This window comes from Arachis stenosperma, chromosome 2 (genome assembly GCF_014773155.1).
Source record: "Arachis stenosperma cultivar V10309 chromosome 2, arast.V10309.gnm1.PFL2, whole genome shotgun sequence".
NCBI classification, from domain to species: domain Eukaryota; kingdom Viridiplantae; phylum Streptophyta; class Magnoliopsida; order Fabales; family Fabaceae; genus Arachis; species Arachis stenosperma.
This window is the reverse complement of record NC_080378.1, coordinates 15,454,276-15,477,874: the sequence shown is the minus strand read 5'-3', so window position 1 is coordinate 15,477,874 and position 23,599 is coordinate 15,454,276. Positions and strand designations below refer to the sequence as shown.

Below are 23,599 nucleotides of genomic sequence, written 5' to 3'. Positions count from 1 at the left end.
AAGTCAGGATCATATCACTTCACCTAACTAATAATTTATAAGGGTTGCGCTAATTAACCGTTTAATTATTTTGTTAGTTGATATAGTTTTATTAAATTTATAGTTAAATTTTTATAATTAATTAAATTTTTATACTATTTTTAATTTTATAATTAAGTCTTTGTTAATATTAAAAAATTAGAATTAACAAAATATTTTTTTATCAATTAAAAATATTCATAATTAAAAATCTTATTAGATTTTTATTATATATTTTTGGGTAAAGTACTAAATTAGTCTTATACGTTTGGGTGTAATTCTGTTTTGGTCTTTAAGATTTAAAATGTTCTATTTGAATCCAAAAAAATTTATTTAACTTCAATGTAGTTCCATTGTGAAGTCAAAGTTAAATAATTAACAAAATGTCCTATATGACAATAGTACAAGAATAAAGTCGATAATTTGGAAAACAAGTACAAGCTTTAGAGACACAAAATCAACCATAAATGCATCAATACATTTATGTATCATTCTTCTTACAATTTAAATGAACTATTTTCTATAAAACTAAAAAAATGATAAATAAATATATTAATGTATTTATGGTTGATTTTGTGCCTCTGATTGTACTGCTACCCCATATTTTTAAAAAGAATATTTTATTAATTTTAATATTTTTAATATAAAAAAATTTAATTATAAAATTAAAAATAATATAAAAATTTAATTAAAAATATAAAAATTAATTAAATAATTAAATCTTAATTAATTTGTGGTTATTATAATATTTTCTCCTTAAATATCTTCTAGTCTAGAATTTAAATTTTAGTTGAGTCTATTTGTTTTTTGTTATATAAAATGCGATTCAAATTTTTGACATTTGGTTAAATACACAAGTAAACTAACTATTATTCGACCAATCTAAGTTTGTTTTTTGTTATTATAATCTAACAACTAAAAATCAACCGCAAGTAAATTTATAATGTGCACTGGGAATAATGAATTAATGATGACGCTATATATGTTCCTTAGGAGTTGGAAACATACGAATTAAAAATGTATAACACTAGCTGAAAATGTTGAATATAATGCTTCCTTGTGAGTCGTCTTCCATATTATACATTTAATTATTATGAATATTTTTTTCATCTTTGGTTGGGATTTGGCATCCAGGTATTCACGACTTTAAGAAAGTGTGACCCTTATTTTATCGTTTTGTGATTAGTTCTTTTAAAATCTGATCTCATTTTATTTAATTTCTATTTCTTTATATACGTCCGTATAATATTTTTCTCAATTTCTTTAGTTTTTTTTTCTTTTCAACTTTAGAAATACATTTTAAAATTGTAAAAAAAAAGTATAACTTTTTTAATAAAAATTTAGTTGCTCGAAATCTAAAGCCATTAAATACATAAAAAATTATATTCGCTTTTTTTTTTATTCTTAACTTAACGAATACTGGTTAAAAGGTTAAATTTTTCTAAAATAATAAAATTAGTAAAATAAAAAGAAAACGTCTGATTACTCTTAAATTAAAAGAGTAAAATTCATAATAAAAATGATAAATTTATAATAGTAAATTTTTATTTTACTCGCTTGAAAGAAACTCTTTTCCTAGTGAATATTAGTACTAACTTCTTTCTTTTATTTTAAAATTCAAAATAATTTGTTTAATTAAGCATTAAGAAGAGTGTAATTAGTACAGCACGAAACACAACAGGGTTGGTGCTGACGTGGAATTATGCTGGTGTGGGACCCACAAGAGATGGTAAAAAATAAAGAATAGTGCCACTCGTGCGGTGTCTTGCATAGGGTATCAATTATCATATAACAAAAACATTACATTATCATAATCAGGTGCCATTATTATGAGATAATATACTTTTATCTTATAGTATTTTTATATATATTATTTCATCATTCGTTTAATGCAAATTGTGATATTAATAAAAGAGTTTAACCGACAAAAAAACGGAAAATACTATGTGGAATTGGAGAGATATACTCTCCCTAAGTATTGTTGATAATTGTTTTCAAATTTTAGTTATAATTATTTAATTTTTAAAAAAGGACCTACTTGTTAATTATTAATTGCTAGCTTTATTTTTTAAAAATAATTGTTATATATTATCAGCTCAAAAAAAAATTCATGTCATATTATTATTTTAATGATAAGTATGTTGAATTTCAAACGAAATTTATTTGAGATTCATAATTTTATAATAAATAGTGGATATTTATTATTTTTCTGAGGTATATTATACATTAAAATTAAATTGAGTAGTTATCATAAAATATTAGTAATTAAAAAGATTAATAAATTCTTAGAAACTTCATTTATTTAGTGATAAATTTTAATTTAATAATAAAAATTAATAAAATCTAATATCTTCATAAAAATGGATTAATTGACAAAGTGTGCTTGTTTAATTTTTTATTTGGGAGAATAAGCAGTTTTCTATCTTCCAAGTTCAATATATGAATCATAAATTTTTCATAAAATATTTTCTAAATTTAATTATGTTCTTTATAGAAAATTATATCATTTTTTTTACGTAAAATATTAAAACGGAATTTTATTTTGTTATCTAATATTTAAATATTAATTTAATCACTAATAAACGCCCTCAAAATGTGTACTATATATGTGTTCTAAAAATAGTTTAAAACGTTTAATTTGAATTTAACACATATCATGATATCAATACACCATGTATTAGTATTTGATGAGAAAACGGAATTTGAATGGAGTGATTACATATAATAGCAATATAAAAAACGCATACTTTATAAATATACCTGCAATGTTATATTCCTCGATGAATTTACATACTAAGCATATGAAACAATAAACTATGTATTTCATCAAACTTTTTCCTTAGCATTTCGATTATTGAAATTTGCACTGTCCCCCAATGGCTTCTTCAGTGGGGTGCAGCGATGATGTGTGCAATACTTAATAATTAATAATAACTAATTTTGTGTTTAGCAACAACTATTTCATGTAATGGGTAAATGAACTAAATTAATACAAAATTAAAAAAATAAAAAATGTTCAAATTTAGAAGAGACCATTATCACATTAAATGTTTTTAAACTAATTTAATAGTTTTTTAATAAAAATATACACTATTTTTTAATATTTTAAATTTGTATAGATTTTTTCTTTCTTATTTATCTTATACTAATTTTTTTTAAAATTAATAATGATCGACCTCTAAATTTTTTTGTCATAAAAATTTATATTATGTTATAAAATTATTTGTGTTAAAAGTTTAAAAAATAAGAGATATATAAATGATTATATCTCTTATATTTTAACTAAATGTCAAAAATTTAATCCTCGTATTAAGTGTAAAAATTGAATAAACACTTGATTCGGCCAAAGAATTTCAATTCTTAATATGTTTTTATTCTTTAAAAATTCTTAAAAATTATTCTAATTGAAAGAATTGATTCCTAAATTATTTTTAATTAATTTTTTAATATGCGTATTAGACAAATAAATTTTTAATAAATTTTATTATAAGATAATCAGAGAGTTATCAAAAAATTTATAAGATAATCAGATTATAAAAAATATAATTTAGTGAGATAAATTAATATTTTTTTAAGATGATACAAAAATCGATCTGTCTAATAAAAATAATTCTTTTGAATGTTTAAAAAAACAAAAATCTATCAAAAACTAAAATATCATATCTAAAAATTTTTAGAAATAAATTTGGATGTTTAATCAAATTTTTAAACTTTGAATATATTATCCTGCCATCATATACGAGCCACAAACTAATAAAAATAGAAATAAGAAAATATTATGATATGGATGAGTCCTGTACGTAATAACATAAAAACATGAAGAGGTCAACAATTGAGTCTAAATTAAACTTCTCTCCATATCAAATGCATCAGCTTGAGTGGAAGCAATAAGAATACATGCTTCCCTGTACTCATAAATAAAATAAATTAAAAAATTGAAGGATTCCTCTTCCAACTTCCAATGCACATTATTATTAGTTGCGAGACACATTTTCACCTGTAAAGTGTATCCATTTTCTCTCCCTTTTCAAAACATGATAATTATTATTTAATTAATAGTAGTAAAAATAAATAAACTCAAAACAGATTCTAGCTTTACATATACACATACACACACAAAATGTGAAAATTTTCCGTACAATTTGTGTCTCTTTTTTTTATTAATTTATGGATTGTACTTTTTATACTTATTTATTTTAGGAAGAAAAAAATATGTTGGTGGGGGCATTATATGTTTTGGAAGAAATTTTAAATATTTTTAGAATATTAATGTTTCAATAATTTTAGTCATTAATTTCAATTATAATATATATAATATTAATTAAAATTAATAATTAAAATTATTAAAATACTATTATTCTAAGAATATTTTAAAAAATTTCTCTATTTTGTGTCAACTAAAAACTTAATACGTATACCTGTGTGACATCTTCTCTGCCTAATGCCCTAATGTGTTATAATTAACAAACAAACGAACTTAGGTAATTAAACTTATGATTTTAGGGTTTAGGGTTTAGTAATTTTAGAAAAACTAACTCAAGGTGTTTTGAATTGGAAGAGCTTATCAATTTTTTTTTTCCTTCTCTGTTTCAAGTGATACCGACAAATTCGTACAGGAAGTTGCACATAATTGGATCCAAAACCTGCTCTTCATAATTGAATGTTATGCGATGAGTAATTAACAATTATTTTTTGTACAATGGACATAATATAAATCAGTACTTTATTGTTTAATTATCATCATCAGCACTATAATAACGGGCGATAAATAATTACATAATATATACTGTATAAAATTAAATTATGCCAATTTGAATTAAAATAGTAGTTTAATTTCTCGGAATCATCTAATGGATATTAAAATCAATGTGTTTTTGTGGTGATCCACTTTAGGGTCATGCGACATGAAGTGGAGAAAGGATCCTAGTATTATGTGTTATATATGTCAATCATTTTGAGTTCACGTGCCTCCATTAAAGGGAAAAAAAATACTTAGACATAACGAATTCTTAATATACTTAGTAGTATTTATGCTATTTACTAACATATATTTTTAAGATTTTGCTAATAATTTACTTAAACACTCTTTATTAAAAAATTAAAAATAATTTTTTTTTAAATCCAATGAAATATGTTGATTTAATTATTATCATTATAATACGAAACTTAAAAATAATATATACTTTTAATTTTACCATAAAAAAACAATTAGTTTTGAATCTTAGAAAGCAACTCTTCTTATTAGAACAAGATCTATATATATATTTCTTATTATATTCTTGCAATCAAATAATAGTCTTATGGATAGTTAATGAATTCAACCTATAAAAATACATTGTAATAATTTTAAAAAAATATATACAATTAATTGAAACCTTCTATATGCATGTCTACTAAGATTGTTATGATTAATTAACTTAAGAGATTTTTTTTTTCTTAAAAAAGGGCATGCATTAGTGGCTATTAGGATTTTTTTTAAAAAAAATATTTATAAATTATTTAACTAGTATTTTTAGGGTTAGCAAACCCAATAATAATTAAATAATAAATCCAATCCTATTGGTGTGTAATGTCTTTTTGTTTGCCTCCTAATTAAGCACTGTTAGCTTTGCCATTGCAAGTGGCCAACAAGTATATGGATATGACACAAAACCATTCATCTTTGTGGGATAATAATAATGACATTCAGAGAGGACATTTATTCATGAAGGCATAGGGCTAAAAAGTTCAAGTTTTGGTGAATGGTGTCTAAGGTACACTTGGATCTCCATAATTGAAATGGTTCCTATAGGACGGTCCCTTCAAATCATATCTAAATGAATATATTTATAATAATATGCTAAAATTTTGTTTTACTAGCTCATAGAAGTTTATACAGTAGTTTAATTCATATATTCATGTGAGGTTAATTAATACGGTAGGGTTGTAAGTATTTTAATTAGTGTTTGTTTGGGTACTATTATTTTAATAAAAAAATATTTTTTTATTTTTTAACGTATTTAGCAAATTTTTAGTAGTAAAAATAAAAACACTAAAAAATAAAAAAAAAAGTATTTTTTTTGAAAAGCTACCATTTATATCTTTTCTAAAAAAATCTTTTTTCTTTAAAAAATAAATATTTTTTACATAATAAATAAACAAAAAAGTATTTTTATATTGTTATACCAACTAATTGATAAATAAAAAGATATTTTTGTATGAGATATTTAAACATAAAACTACTTTTATTTTTTCATAATATTTTTAAAAAAAGATAACTTGAAAAAAGATTTTTTTTTTTTAAATTCATCTAAACAAGTCTTTAGTTTTGTAGCGATTTGAAATCGCTGCAAATTTCATTTAAAACCGCAGGTATTTTGGGTAACTTTTATAGTATTAGAGGAAAATAATTGAAAAACTTTATTATTCTCATAAGACTTTAGTCTAGTTGAATAAATTCCTAATACAAAATTCAAATGACATACATTGTTGGATTAATTGGGAAAAAAGAAGGAAAAATAGTTGATTAAGAAAAAGTAGTTTACTTTATTATTTCCTTGCTTCATCACTTGATTTGGAGGCACTTCAATGATGTAATATTCATTGTATAGTACTAGCATTGTCAATTTTTTGTCATGTAATTTCTCTAGCTAGGTAGCATGATTCTATATGAACTACCTTTATTTTTTATTCCTAGTAGCTAATATAATTAGGAGTTTGGATAATTTAAAACTACTAATAACTCATTTAATTTAAAGAGAGAAACACCTCTCTTTTTTAAGTGGTGTAATACCCTAGTATTTTTTAAACTAGGCATAAGTCTTATTTAAATTATATTAGTTGTTGATATTTAAATTTTAAAATTTTAAAATAGAATCGATATATAAAATAAGAGTAAAGTATTAAATTGGTCCTTTATATTTGGACGTAATTTTGTTTTAGTTCTTAAAGTTTAAAGTGTCCTATTTAAATCTAAAAAAGTTACATTTAATTTCAATTTAGTTCCATCGTGAAATTAAAGTTAAATAAATAACAAAATGTCCTACATAACAGTAATACAAGAACAAGGTCGATAATCTGAAAAATAAGTACAAGCTCCAGAGGCACAAAATCAACTGTGGATGCATCAATACATTTATTTATTATTATTCTCTTTAGTTCTATAGAAAATATTTTATTTAAATTGTAAAAAAATGATAAATAAATGTATTGATGCATCCACAGTTGATTTTGTGCTTCTAGAGCTTATACTTGCTCTTCAGATTATCGACCTTATTCTTTTACTACTGTTATGTAAGACATTTCATTATTTATTTAACTTTGATCTCACGGTGGGACTAAATTGAAGCTAAATGAAACTTTTTTGGATTCAAATAGCACACTTTAAATCTTAAGGACCAAAATAGGATTACGCCCAAACGTAGGGGACTAATTTAACACTTTACCCATAAAATAATTTATAAAAAATAGTGGATAAATAGTTTTTATTTTTTAAAAGTCATTTAAAAATAGTGATAGCTTTAATCATTAGAATCATTACTAGTTGAAAAATATAAGTGAACATAGCGATACTAACACAGAAAATAGGCATACTAACACTACAAGAAAAGCGTTGAGTATCGTCGGAAATATCGTCGAATTTAGTGTCGACCTGTGCCGGCGGACTTAGCGTCAATTTTTCTGACAGAAAGAAGGAGAAATTCGTTGTCAAAAAAGATTACCATCGAAACAGCTTTTCTATCGCTAAAGCCGACAGTGATTATTGGCGTGAAAACGTAACTCACCCGCGCCAATTTTACCGTTGAATTTTCCGTTGATATATTCTACAGGTATCACAGTTTAGTGAAGCGTGTCATTTTGGTAACTTATAATCCACCGGTAAATCTGACGGTAAAATTGGAATAAAATTTAAACACAAAACCCTTCTCTCTTACTTTTGCGAACTCTCTCTCACACTCTCTCTCTCTCTCTCTCTCTCGTCTTCTCTCTCCCTCACCGTCGAAGCTATCACCATCATGACCGCCGGGAGCACGTCATCGTTGTCGTCGTCATCACCATCTGGAGCACCCTTTGTCGCTGTCGCTGTACATCATCGTCGATTTTACTGTTGTTGTTGTCTCCGCTGCATCTTCCGCTGCAGTTGTTGTTCACGTTGTCGTCACTACCGCTTCTGTCACCACCACGTTAAAGATACCCTGCAACCACTATCATCAGATTTATTGTTGGTATGATTGTTTTATTTTTCCAAATTATTTTGTGAGTTTAGTATTTTTGTTAGGATTTTTGTTAAATCAATGGTTAAATTTGTTTAATGAAGTGTGTGATTAGGAGTTGTTGTGTTAATTTAATATAAGTAAAAATTAAATAATGTTAGGATAAGTTAAGTACAATCAGATTAAGAATGCTTGAGTTGTTGGAAGATTTTAGTTGAGTTTAGAGAATGAGTTTATTTCAATTGCATTAAACTTATGGCGCTTATTTTTGTGATGCCTGATGTTAGTTTGATGAAATTAGAAATAGATTTTAATTAATTGGAATAATGAGTTTTACTTTTCCTTTCAAATTAGTTTTTGAATTAGTTTCAACTTGTGAATTTAATAAGTTGTCCTTTTTATTAGGACGGTGCTATTTTATCTTAGATCAATTAGAGTTTTTTTTTTGTTGTCTACAGTAATATTTTAGGTTAGTTTGCTATCTCTGAATATAATGAATTGTTTAAATTTTATGTTGGACTTACTTTTTCTAGGATAGAGTTTTAGGATGGAAGTGAGAGAAGGTTGCGTAGTGGTGCCTTCTCAAAAATCTTGTTCACTGAAAAAATATGGAGATATAAGGGTTGCACACTAGAATGGTTAGGATTTAATATTTTATTAAATGTGTGTATGTTATAATTTATGCCTGCAGCTATTTTTTCTGTGAATCTATTTGATGGATGTCTCAGAATTAAGGAGAATTTCTTCCGAATTATCATTAAATTGTTCAAAATATGTTTGGTTTGTCAGAAAATAATAATTGTATTTGGCGGAAAAGTCTAATTGTAAAGTACACTCTGCCAAATTTCCTAAAAATTTTAATAATAAATTATGTTATTGATTGAATACTAGGGTGTGTATTGTAATATGATTCCAAGTCATTGTCTATGGATGTATGATAAAGATAACGGTAGACATGGGGAGGGGATTTTAAAACCTGAATTCTTTGAGGAGGGCTGACGCGTTTGTTGCTTATGTCTTCAACATGAAACCGTTTAAGTCTGAAGGGATATCTAGGTATCCGTGTCATATGTGTCGGCTGACTAAGTTGTTAGGACCTTTGGATATAACGCTTCACCTCTACCGTAATGGGTTTAAAAAAGTGTATTAGATATGGATGGAATACAGAAAAGTAGACGAGTAGGAAATCAACCGGTCTGCCTTGAATTTGAATAAGTTCGATGGTCAATTAACGAGGGTTCGGGTAGTGAGAGAACTAAATATGGAAGAAATGAATTGGGAGGGTAACCAAGAGTGATACAACAAGATGGTGTTTGATGCAATAGGTGTTATAGAGTTGGAAGAGGCTAAACAAGATCCTAATTCAGAGGTAAACAGATTTTATCATATGTTAGAATCTACCGTAAAATCTTTGTTTGAGGGGTGCATTCATCTAAAGTTGTCTGCATGTGCTAGAATGATGCGTATTAAGTCGGATTCAAATCATACCCAAGAATCTTTTGATAAGTGGGCCACCCTTTGTAACAAACTGGTACCTCTCAAGACCACTGGCATCCCCCGAAGCCACTATGAAGTAAAGAAATTAGTTTTAAAATTGGGTCTAAATTCGGTAAAAATTGATTGTTGTTGAATGGTTGTATGGTGTATTACAAGAGGGATATAGGCCTAACTAAATGTAGATTTTGTTGATCACCGAAGTTTCAAGTCGAGAGAAAACAGATTGGTAAACGGTAATTAAAGAGAATTCCAATGAAACATATGCACTATTTGCCCTTAATTTCTAGGCTGAAATGATTGTATGCATCGATGAGTTTGGCTCCTCACATGACCTGGCATAATAACAACAAGAGAGATGGTGGAATCACGACGCACCCATCAACGAAGAAGCTTGAAAGCATTTTGATCGGGTCCATCCAATTTCGGTAATGCGTACTCTTGTTGGCCTGTAGTGGTGACACTTTATAACCTGAGTCCCGAAATGTGCATAAAAGACCCATACATATTCCTAACTTGCATCATACCTGGTCCTAGCAATCCAAAGACCAAAATAGATACCTTCTTGCAGCCCTTGGGGGATGAATTAAAGGAGTTGTAGATCCATAGTATAGAAACATATGATATCTCGACGAATACAAACTTTCAATTGCATGCTGTGTTGGTATGGATCATTAACAACTTTTCTGCATATATATAGGATGTTGTCCGGTTGGTCTGCTTAGGACAGAATGGCGTGTCCCATTTGTATGGAAGATATAAAGACATTTTAGTTAACGAATGACGGTAAGAATTTGTGGTTTGATTGTCATCGAAGATTCCTCAACATGGATCATTCTTTTTGGTGCAACAAGGACTCATTCAAAAAGAATAAAACTGAATAAGAAGAGGCACCCATGAGGTTAGGTCGTAGGCAAGTTTGGCATCGTATCAGTAGAATCCTAAGGATCGTCGATAACGGGGCAGGTTTGAGACCTCCAGGATATGGCAGGGAGCATAATTAGACTAAACAGAGTATATTTTGAGAGTTATCTTATTAGAAAGACAACTTAATTCCACATTGTCTTGATGTGATGCACATTGAAAAAAATATATTTGATAATATCATGCACATAGTAATGGACAACGAGCAAACAAAGGATAACGATAAGGCTATGTTAGACTTGGTGGACATTTGTAAGCGGCCAGATATAAACTTAAAGAAACTTGAGAACATGTGGTGGGATAAACCAAAGGTAGTGTTCGCTCAAACGAAGGACAGTGGATTAGAGGATTGAGGTTTCCTGATGGTTATGTCTCTAACTTGAGCAGGTGTGTAAACATCTCATAGGGTAAGCTTGCTGGGTTGAAGAATCATGATTGTCATATCTTCATGGAGTCTTTACTTCCTATTATGTTCAGAGAATTTTCAATCAACATCTAGAAACTCCTCACATAAATAAGTAAGTTCTTTAGGGAGTTATGTACTATGAAACTTTGCATTAATGATCTTATAACCATGGACAAGAATATTTCTATCATACTTTATAAGTTAGAGAGGATATTTCATCCATCTTTTTTGACGTTATGGAATATTTAGCAATCTACCTACTATACGAAACAATACTATGTAGGTGGTCCAATTTAAGTAGATGTACCCATTTGAGAGGATGATTGGTTCATTCAAGAACACCATAAAGAATAGAGCTCGGATTGAGGGTAGCATTTGCGAAGCATGCCTAGCTAAGAAAACATCTGCATTTTACTCATTCTATTTTCAGCCTCTTGTTGAGTCACGTAGAATAAGGGTTGGCAGGAATGATGAGAGGGGAGAATCCTCGTCAAATGGAACAACATATCCAATCTTTTCTCTGGAAAGAGCTGCAATGGATGCGGGCAGTGGCTACTAGTTAAAGTAGAAGAAAATCAATGTGCATATGCTTAACTTTGACCAGATTTCGTCCTACCTCATGTGAGTTTTTTAAGTCTTTGTAAATATTGCAATCAGTAAGATACTAACTTCTTCATCCTATTCTATCATATAGATTATTACAAGAGACAAATCATGATACCCCATTGAATAATTTTTCACATTGATTCAGAGAATATGTCAGCATGCATCTAACTGACACAATAGATTAACAACTAGTTGTATTCAGTTGGGGTCTGATGAATAAGAGAACAAGCTATCCGATATACAATGTTAATAGATATCGGTTTCATTCTTTACAGTGGTCGATTGGAAATAAAATAGATAACACCGAAGTTTAGGTTCGTGGAGATTCAAGCGATCCTCATTTTGATTGGTTTGGTATGTTGCATAATATAATTCAATTAGAGTATTTCTGTCGCACTACGTACAAAATGTACATGTTTAAATGTGAATGCTATGATTCAAGTTCGTGACAAGAAACATGAAAGTACAAGAACTACGATATCACTGAAGTTAATGTAACTAGAAAATATAGGCACTATGATCCCTTTATTCTACCTCAAAATACACAACAGATATACTATTTGTCTTATTCGAGTTTATGCAAGTCTAGTTGGGTGGTTGTGGTAAAGACTAAGCTAAGAGGTCACATCATGTCTGATAGGACAGAGAGTCAGGAACCTTACCAGATTAATGACCCAACTCCTTCGAAAATGCTGGTTGATGTCGGTGATTTGATCATCCTTAGGTCATTTGTTATAGATGATGACATCATTGACGACCTTGGAATAGATGACGATGCACTACCACCAAAGGACGATGATCTTCAAGAAGAAAACGGGGTCGATAATGACGAAGAAGAGGGAGACGAGTTCGATGATTAGGAAACTACCTCGGAAGAGGAGGATGGTGAACCAAAGGAAGAAGATGATGAATCTGAATATGATTGATGTAAATATAGTTCTATCTTATGTATTTCTTTACCAAACTTTGAGAAGAATGTAATATAATTAGCATTGTTTTAGATATTTCGATTACCATCATTTAATATTTTTAATTTGTATATATAATACTTCACATCAGGTTTAAAATTATTATTTCAATTATTACTTATCGAGGTACATTATAGATAGATAGAAAAAAATTATTAAAAAAATATTTACTGTCAGAATTATCATTAGAATATACCGACGGTAACAGTCCAGCTAATTTTTCAAAAAAAAAATTTAGAACAGATATTTCCGTCGGCTTTACCATCAGATTAATCCTCCAATAAGGTGGCACGAAGCTGTATGCTTTGGCGCCAATCTTACCATCGAAAGTTTTTCGACGATAAGTTGCAACAGATTTCATTTTCTTGATATCTATATTCCGCCACTAAATCTGATACAAATTACCGTCGGACACATAAATCCGACGGTAATTTGTTACGGCAAAGTTTTTTCCATCGGATAAATTCTGACGTAAAATCCAATAGTAAACAGTGTACTATCAGATTTTATTCGTTTTTTCGACAGTATTCAACATTTTTCTTATAATTTAAACTATAAAGGAAAAAATAATGGCAAGCTTTACTCGTATTAAATAATTATATAAACAAAAAAATAAATATTATAGCCACAATTATAGTCACTCAATAAAGATAAAACAAGACACACAGAGAATTCTAATTCTCTCACTTTGCATAGCTATGACTAAACAATCGCCTATTCTGATTTTCATCCTTAGTATGAATTTGAACAAGTACTTAACGTTCTGTATCTATGTCTTTAATATCCCGCTCTTAATCATCTTATAGTGTAGTGGTCTTTTCATCTCAATCAAGTAGCGTATTCTTTCGCATCGAGTCATTCTTGAAGATGGTACAGGGAGAGGGGTGAGAAACAAAAGTTTCTCAATAGTTTATCTATATGGTGTCACTGTATCTATCCCTAGCCACTCCGAGTTTTAAAATAAAAACAATGTTGATGCAATGTTCAATTATTATTTTCAGAAGTCTTTGTTAGTTTGAGTGGTTTGACTTTTAGATGCTTCTCATTTACTTATGTTATGATACATGTGACTCATAACTGAATACCTATAACATTAAAACACACAGAATGCAAACACATGAATCTTGACTTGATTTCTCTTGACATTCTCATAACTTCTTTTTACGTTAAAAGAAAATAATCCTTTATTGATATAAACTCTTATGCGATGCATGAAATTGACTTTGACTTCTCTTAAGCATTCTTTTAACATTACTTTGATTTTGTAGGGTATTGAGCTCAAACTGTGTATAAAATTGATGGGAGTTCCCTTCCTTTATTGAAGGTTCTTATCCCAAAAATTTGTCGATCACCTTCTCTTACCGAAGGATCACTTCGATTATCTTGTTTTTAGGGTCTCCTTCCCTTACCGAAGGATCATTTTCTCGGTTCTTTAATGCACATAAGATGGTTATTATAATGCTTAATGTGTATACAATAAAGAGATATTATATTATGGCATGTAATGCTAGGATCTATATTAAAAAATATTTAAAATACGACACATAAAAAAGTAGTATAAGACCCTACCTCCAGTGAAATTTATAAAAATATTATATATATTCCAATGTAAATAAGCACGATTCGTTAACGAAGAGAGACTTATTCTATGGTTAGAATTTTGTGTGTGTTTTGATGTAGGCATGAATTTTTGGTTCATGGATAGATTTCATTCTTCTAAGTACATGCATGAGATTAAGATTTGGAGTGATTATGATTTTGTTTAAAACCGATAGATCATAGACTATTAATAAAAATAATAGAAAAAACAAATAAACGACAAATTATGATGACTAAAACATCTTACTCGATGAACTCAATATAAATATTGAGGTTGTGAAAGATATAAATCCTATGCAAATTTCTGAGTTCATGTTAGTTTTAACGTAGAAAAGAAATCTCCATATTTCTGGTCCCTGTAGTTAGTATAGTTCATAAAGGATTGTTTTATGCTTTTTGGTTTTTTTTTTCTATTGTTTTGTTATTTAATTCTGCTTACTTCATTTTAGTGTGTTGAGCTCTTTTGTTTCAAAAAAAAAGTATAGTTCATAAAGGATACCTTTGTGAATAATTTGGCAAAAGATTTAGAATGAGAGTAAGAAAGTGAAAAAAGATAAGGATTTTTTTATAATGAAATGGAGAAAGTATATCAATGATAATTTGTAGAGATAATAAAAGATAGAAAAGATAGGTTACTGAGTATTTTTTGTGTAGAAAAGAATTTAATAGAGGTTACTGAGTATTTTTTGTGTAGAAAAGAATTTAATAGAAAAGAAGGACTTAAATGGCTCTTAGACATGACCAGATTGTATTAGGAGAATCTAACTCATGTTTAGGTGAAATCTTCAATTTGAATCGTTACTTTGTAAATCCTATAAAATTTTCTACATTTGAAATTTGGAAATAGCCATTATATATAAATCTATAAAGAATTGAGTCAATTTTAAAATGAACTTTGAACAAAGTCAATCGAATAACTATAGTTTAAGATATTCACAAAATATGATTTGTACGTGAGACTGGTTGGTTACAGTGCGATTTTCTACTATAAACTTGTAATAAATTTATCTACCTAATTGAATTTGAATTTAATTTTGTACTAAACTCAAAGAATAAAGCTATTTTTTATCTTTTCATGTAGCCAAAGATAATTCAAATCCAATAAGTATGGAATTAATTAGTTATGACTATATCTTGAAAGGTTGTTTGTTGTCTATTAGGATTTCACTAAAATTAGTGTTTTTATATTTTTCAAATTTTAAATTAGATATGTTAATTTTTCAAGTGCATTATCTACTAATATTTATTATAAAATTTAAATTTAAATTATTATAAATTTAATTAATTATTCAATAATAAACATAATTAAAAAAATTGACATGTTACAGATGGCTTTTAATAAATTTGTATTAATATTTGGTGCAAAGTAGTAGTATTAATATTTGGTGCAATTTTCAAAGTCAAATTGTAATTTTCTAAGAAACTATTTAAGTGTTTATGAAAAAGTTAAAAAAATTAATTTTCTCATAATAAAATTTTTTTTATCACATTTCTTTTAAAATAAACACTTTTAAAACTGAAAATAAAATAACTTATTTATAAACTACTTGTAATATAAATATTTATTGTTTAAACTATTTTCTTAAAAAGAACTTAATTAAGTAATTTATCTAAATTAAGTAATATTGTAAGTAGCTACTCCAAAGGAAACAGGAAATAGCGGCGGTTTCTGGAGTGATTTGCGGCGATTTTAAACTACCGCGAAACGAGATTCCAGCGGTTTGTTAAGCGTCGCCTATTAGGAGGTGGTAAATATTAAATGTTAAATGTTAAATGTTTTACATAATTTGATATTTTATTTTACTTTCTAATCTAAAATTTTTATTTCAAACTTTGTTTTATGAATACTCTTGGAACACTAATTGGCAAAAATCTTTTTTTTTTTAAATTTACTAATTTAGAGATTAGAGAACTACTATAGGCACTCAAATAGTGCATGTATATTTTCTTGCAAATATCAATTCCCTAATATATATATATATATATATATATATATATATATATATTTGGTTGCTTCTCAACTTTATTATAAAAAACCACAAACCTAAAAAGAATAATATTATTAGGACCGTTTATTTGTCCAACTCCACCCCCTCCCTCTCTAAAGAAAAGGTTATCCACAATATTTTAATTTATTTATTGGGGCGTTATAATTAGCTAGGGTTCAGTGTGGGGCCTAATTATACATTTTGGTGAGGCCTACATGTTGGTACCTATACCGGACAAAAGAAAGTGATTGAATTGAAAAGGTATATGAATATGAGTGTATGCAAAACATTTATTTATAAAAACAAAATACACACGGTATTGCTAGACAAAGGGTGACATTTCAAGGCTTAAAAAATAAAAATAAAAAAATTCTAATTCTACATACAAATTAAATGGGTAACAAAACATGAATTTGCTTCTTATGTTATGTATGTTATATCTTATATGTTACTAAACTAGTGTCACTATCTTTTGTTCCATTCATTTTTGGAATCTGCTATTCTCTTTATGTCTTTTTTTTTGGGTTGCTTTTAGCTTAGATTACCTGTACTTACAGGACAATTATTATGCTCATAACAAGTATCCACCTTCAAATGTTGAAAGTTTGTCTATTTGATTATAATAATATATGTATGATTAATTCATTGTATAATCAATCTTATTATTGTTAATAGCAACCATAATGAGTGTTAGTTCAAACATACACACCAATCCCCACTACTTTGTCAGACAGCCCCTTGAAGAGGCAGATTGTCCCCATGCATGTTTTTTTAAATATATTTTGTTAAAATCAAAGTATTAAAATATAAGTTTTATTTTTTTTTAATTAATTTTTACTTGACACCTTAAAAATACAATATAATTTAACAATGATGCTAAAATACAACTAGCTATAAAAAAAATAATATATAAAATCATCCATCATATACTTCTAATTAACAATTTAAATATTTGGAAAAAGAAGTTCATGACAATTATTTTTTACTTTATTAATCATGATGACTACAATTATTTTCATTGTGATATATTGATATGGTACTATTTAAAGTCATCCTAATAATGATAATATATTACACTATTTGAGAGGATAACTATGATTCATATTGAGCTCAAATGATGGCATGCTTATGAAGTTAGTAGCCCTAATATTTTACTAATATCAATAGCATTACAAGCACCATTGTAATTTGAGCCGTTTAATTTAGATTAAATTTGCTAGGCGTTATAGTCTTTTTTCTCGGTTCCCAATGGTTAACGATCCAATGTGCTATATTATTAGTAATTAAAATGAAAATTTTATTACCCTAACAAGAAAAGTTCAAGCATAATAAACCCTTGTCTCCCATGCATGTCATGAAAATTTACCAAGAACTATTGTTATTTTGGTTTTTAATACTATAAACTATATGGGAATAATAATATATATAGGCTTGGGGGGCTTTGAACTGGATGTCATTAAACTTAATTTGTTGTTTTATCTTTAGTTATTTAGGGCCTAGCCAAGACTAAGAGTTTGCCTATATATACATGCACTCATGCTCATAAAATAAATTAAATGATTAAGAACATAATTAATTATTATTTTATATGATAAACTTTAAAATAATTACATGTGCATATATTATATGAATATATATATATAGTGGATAAAGTAATAATATTATACAAATTTTAACTCTATTTTTTTCATACCTTCAGGCTATATACAAGTCAAATCCTAACTGTATACATATATTATTATGATATGTGGGATGGAAATAAAAAAGATAAATTTAATTTTAATGCACTCGTAATATAAATTAAAATATTTTATATATATATTTATGCAATTAAAAATAAAAATAATTTTTTATTAATATAAAATTATGTGATTAATTAAATATAAATTATTTTATACTAATAATGCATTAAAATTAAATTCAACAAAAAAAATTTGATAGATATATTTAATAGTTTGTTTTTCTTATGGTAGAGATATATATAATTACTCTAGCTAGCTTCCACAAAGTTTCAATAAAAGTTACATTAAGACTGTAACAACTAGTAAAACAATTATTGCCCAAAGTTCTATATTCTCACAATAAGTATATCCATCCATATAAGTAGTTCAAATAAATGCACTTGTGACTATAACATTAAGAAGGTACTCATACTATATATTATTTATATAATGACTTAGGGAATGAAAAAAAAAAAAAAAGAGAAACGACAAGAGCAGATAGATCCAATCATCAAACAAAATGGGTTTGGTTAATGCTAGCTCATTTGTCGTATAAGCATGTTGAATGGAATCTCTAATTTTCTTTATAATTATAAATTTTTATTTTGCCACACAAATTAAAATTCATAACGGAGTGATGATAGTTTTTTCTTATTTATATATTAGGGGAAATAAGAAAAATAATGTACAACTGTAGGCCAATAAGGGAACCTAATGAAATTAATTATTCCTTATAATAATGAATCCCTTCCTCTTCCTAAATTGTATATAAAGATGGTGAGAAATGATTAAGATTTGCACAAAGCTTAAGAGTTATACCTATAACCAACCAAAAAAAATCTTCATCATCATCACAAAAATAGAAAAAATTCAAACCCCAAAATCAATTTTTTTTTTTTTTAAGGTGAATTAAGATGACAGGTTCTGGTTCTCCTTGTGGTGCTTGCAAGTTCTTGAGGAGAAAATGTGTGAGAGGTTGTGTTTTTGCACCTTACTTCTGCCATGAACAAGGTGCTACCCATTTTGCAGCCATTCACAAAGTGTTTGGTGCAAGCAATGTTTCAAAGCTCCTTGCCCATCTTCCGGTCGGCGACCGCTGCGAAGCGGCCGTCACGATTTCGTATGAAGCTCAGGCAAGGCTTCAAGATCCTATCTATGGCTGTGTCTCTCATATATTTGCCCTTCAGCAACAGGTTTGTTTTCATTTCATCTTTTCTCTCATCCTCTCTCTCAAGTTGACTCAATTAGGATATATTCAAATTCTTGAAAAATAAAATTAGCATAAATTTTTTTTATGGGTACTAAATATTTTAGTCTGATTAATCTCTTCTTGATATCTTTTATCCATTCAGAAGGAGTTAAAAAGTTTAGAATTTGATATTTTTTATCTATTTGGAAGGAGTTAAAAATTTTAGAATTCGGTTAGAAAAATTATAGCAAGAAGAGATTAATTAGGCCTGAATATATATCAATGATAATTTTTATTCTATTATTTTGATCTTGTAACTAAATAAGTGCTTATTAGTTTATAATTGAAAACCCTAGCATAGTTTAATAAACTATGAAAGGAAATGAAAATTTTAATTTCTACTTGAATAAGAGAAAAAAGAAACACCTTTGAAATACTAAAACTAGAGTGTTTTTTTTTTTTTAATTAAAGTAGTGTGGCAAATTGTGGTTTCTGTAACCTAATTTCAAATATTCATAATAATCAACTGAATCAAGAATTACTTGACCTTGTTTAATTTTTCTTATTATATATGCATGAGGCTAAAAATTAATAAGTGCAAGTTTTTGGTGTTTGGATATAAATTTATAGGTGGTGAATTTACAAGCACAGCTAGCGTATCTAAAGGAACAAGCAGCACAACAAAGTTGTGTGAATGGTGGAAACCCTAATAATGAGAGATACTTTGATAAACCTAATATTGCTGATAACAACAACAATAATTTCATTACTCCTCAAGATCTTCAAAGTTGGTTGTTCAATATGGAAAATTCTTCATCTTCAAACTTGGGTGGCCTTGAATCTCTTCATCCAAATTTGTGCAACAACAATGATTCTTCTTATAATGGTATTAGTGATGGAAACAACAACAACAACAATGTTAATAATTCCATGATGATGATGATGGATCTAAAGCCAATTAATAATAATGGGAGTTACTATGAAAATTCAAACTCATTCTCTAGCTTTGAAGAGAGTTCTTCAAACTCCATGTCCTATGAGATGGAAACAAATGGTGGGACAAAATGGTCTTTTCATGAAGTTGATGATCTTCATTCAGTGGCCTTTGGTTACAGAAGATAAATGAATATATTGGTGAAGATCTTGAAGACTTTATCATCATATCAATTTTGATGAATATTGCTTATTATTATTTTGAAGCATGCACTACTACTCTGTTGCCATAAATAATCTAGGAACTAATTAAGGTTAGAAATGTTGATATTTATTTGAAAAAAAAAAAGGAAAAATTATTGAAATATATATGGAGCAACACCCTTGGTAGTGTTTCTGCTTTAATTAAGTGTAGTCCTTGGTTAATTAAGTTGTAGAATGATAGTGTAATTCTGATCATCATGATGATGATATACATAACTAGAAACTCTGGTTCTTAGTTATTGTATTAGTTTTTAATTTGAATTGGTTTGTTTTATGGACCTTTAGCAGGTAACAATATTAATTATATAGATCCTAATTTGACCTAATATTAATGGACTCCCTAGTTATATATACTCTATTAATTACTAATGATATATTTTTAGCTTCCTTTCTAGATAAAACAGGTTTATGTGGAGGAATATTACTTGATGGGAATCCCAAAGCTAACTGAATTTTGAAAGAAAAAAAAAACACCATATTACTACTTATAGATATATGAAATTACTACTTATGAAATTGTATAAGTACTATCTAGGTTGATCAATGATAAAACATTATGCTTCTTTCTTTTTTTTCTTTTTTTTTCATTCAGCCACTTCAATTAATTTGGTTCCAATTTATGATATATCCATGAGTACTAATTGAAATGATCAAGTTTTAAAATATTGAGCACTCTACATAAGAAAAACAGAAAACTTATGTGTAATTACTTGATTATGTGATAAGAGAACACCAAGAAATATTAGTGAGTAGCTATTTTCTAACTATTGATGTCATTTTTAATACAGTACATCTAGATAGCAAAGTTATTGTGTTTTTAAATGCATTGTAAAAACTAAAGCTACTAGAATTTGAAACTAATCAACTTTCTATAATCCCTTTAATATTTTAAGTATACATAAATGGTATATAAGTGAGATTGTTCTATATGGTGAGTTCCGGTACAAGAAGGCATAGATTTAATGTTAATTCAAAGCTATAATATTCGTTTTTCAATTGTATGGTTTATTGGGATTTTGCTTATCATTTTATTTGAATAATTTAATAAATTGCTATAACTAAATTTTATTTTTCAAATAAAAAATTTATTTTAGGATTCTCAATTAATTAGTCCTATAACCCTAGAAAGTTGTTTTAATTGAATCCTGTCTCATCTTAATAGAAATTAAAGAACAGAAAAGTAAAAAATCACAGTTGAAAAGTATATATCTGAAATTTATTTTTATAGTACATTATTAAGTACACTGCAATCCCTTAATTCCAATGCAATTACTCTATATATCATATTGTAACCCTGTGCAATAATGCTACATATAATATTCTCAAATTGAAAGATATATATATATATATATATATATATATATATATATATATATATATATGATTTATTACACAGTTATTTATATCTCATTATATTTGTTGTAAGTTTTGATAATGAAAAAAAATAATTTGAGAATTATTATTACTACATATAGACTACTTAGTTGAAAAAAAAAAGTTATATATAACCTAGGGAACTAGTGGCATGTGTGGTCCAATAGAATGTTGTCCATGACCAAATCAAAAAGGTTTCATATAGAATGTTCCAGTAATATTATTTTTATTAGTCTAGCTACCATGCAATTCCATAATTCATTATTAGCATCCTTTTTATTTTTGGTAGTCATATATAGTAGTGGACTATACTAGCTAGTGCATATTTGATAGGAATAGAAAAATGTTAAATTTGTATATATATATCATCATGACTACACTTTATACATTATTATTTCTCACCATGATTATCAAATATATTGGGATTCCTCTTCTTTATTTTTGGTTTGTTTCAGCTTCTTGTCCTTAACATATGGTGGTCCTTGCTGTCTCATTTAGTTTGTTGTTTTATTATAATTGAAAAGTTGTTCTCTTCATCATCCCACTTCTTTTACTTGTTTTTGCATTGAATTGCCAAATAAAAGGGTTTTAGGGTTTGAGAAATAATAATGTACATCTCCTTATTTTAGAAAAATTGGGTTCAAAATTTAATATAGAGTGAAAATTACACTTGATGGTTCCATTTCATGTTTCTTTAATTTAGGGTTTTAGGTGTGATTAGAATGTAATATTTTTTATTTTTCATGCTATTTTTTAATTCGACAAATTAATAACTAATGTAGGGAGATTCATTTAAGGATTTACAGTTAGCCAATTGATTATTATATGTATAAAATGATATTCAAGTCTCTCGATACTTGTTTAAGTTGATGAGTAAGTTAATCACTCGACCAACAATTCACAATGTAATATTATATGCTTTTTGACGTCTCTATAAACTATTTACTTCATTTCTAACCTTTATATCTATTCCATCATTAATATGAATTATATTATATATACCAACTTAAATATTATTGATGGAAAGGAGACAATCTTTTATAAGGAGAATACCCATATATATATAATTCTAAGCAACCATTTTCCAGATCTATTACTTAAAGATACCATAATAGGTTTTATACATACATGCTTAGAATTTGTCAATTTAAACAACATTTTAAAGCTATTTTTCCTTAGAAAGATTTTAGACCTATTAAATTAAACAAACTCCATTGAATGTCTTGAATAATAAGCTAGAAATCATTAGGAGGTGGTTAGTTATTAGTTAAATAATTAGCATCTTATTATATGTGAATCCCTGACATATAGAAGTGCTCTTTTAATTTCCAAGTGCAGAGATAGATTAGACTTAATTAATTATTCTTATTTAGGCATAGCTGAAGATATTCTGAACACTAATTGCATGCTGTCACTGACAATTCTGATTGCAAATATGGTGATATATGCTTAACTACTTGGTGTCATAGCTTAGGAAAATCTGCAATTTGGTTTATTCTATGTTTCCATAATATGCTATCTTTTTAATTAATTGTGTTTCAGGTGGATGTCACATGTGCTGTTTCTTTAAATTAAATTCCCCCAATTTTATATGATTTTTGTTGTCTTCAGATATGCATGTTCACTCACTCTTATTTGCTTCCCTCTCTTTAAGGGGGAAAAATTAATTGTAAGTGCTCTAGGGGTTAAAAAATATATATATTTTTTAGTATTTAATGCTAGATCAATTAAATAGTTATATATATTATCGAAAAATTTAGCAAATATATACCTTGTTCAAAATATTATAAAATATAAATTTTGTGATTTTAAATAGGTACTATTATATTATACAATAATGAGTTTTGCTAATAAATATTCTAAAAATGCTGGTTAAGGTTATTTATAATAGAAAGTTTTAAGGTTTTTTATTTTTATTTCTTC

The 23,599-nt window shown here is 27.4% G+C and overlaps 1 protein-coding gene across 1 annotated transcript; it reads left to right on the top strand.

The window, feature by feature from the left end:
* The first annotated feature begins 18,700 nt into the window (after window positions 1-18,700).
* Window positions 18,701-20,334, top strand: LOC130962282 (LOB domain-containing protein 29-like). The gene is made up of 2 exons (XM_057888477.1): window positions 18,701-19,109; window positions 19,736-20,334. Exons 1-2 carry the CDS (start codon window positions 18,831-18,833, stop codon window positions 20,225-20,227), a joined length of 771 nt encoding a protein of 256 aa, XP_057744460.1. The 5' UTR covers window positions 18,701-18,830; the 3' UTR covers window positions 20,228-20,334.
* Window positions 20,335-23,599: the final 3,265 nt, after the last annotated feature.

Bases quoted from the DNA above. Each gene is read 5' to 3' on its own strand.
- LOC130962282 (XM_057888477.1), top strand. From the start codon at position 18,831: ATGACAGGTTCTGGTTCTCCTTGTGGTGCTTGCAAGTTCTTGAGGAGA. The intron at 19,110-19,735 runs GTTTGTTTTCAT...ATAAATTTATAG, and splicing joins TATTTGCCCTTCAGCAACAG to GTGGTGAATTTACAAGCACA.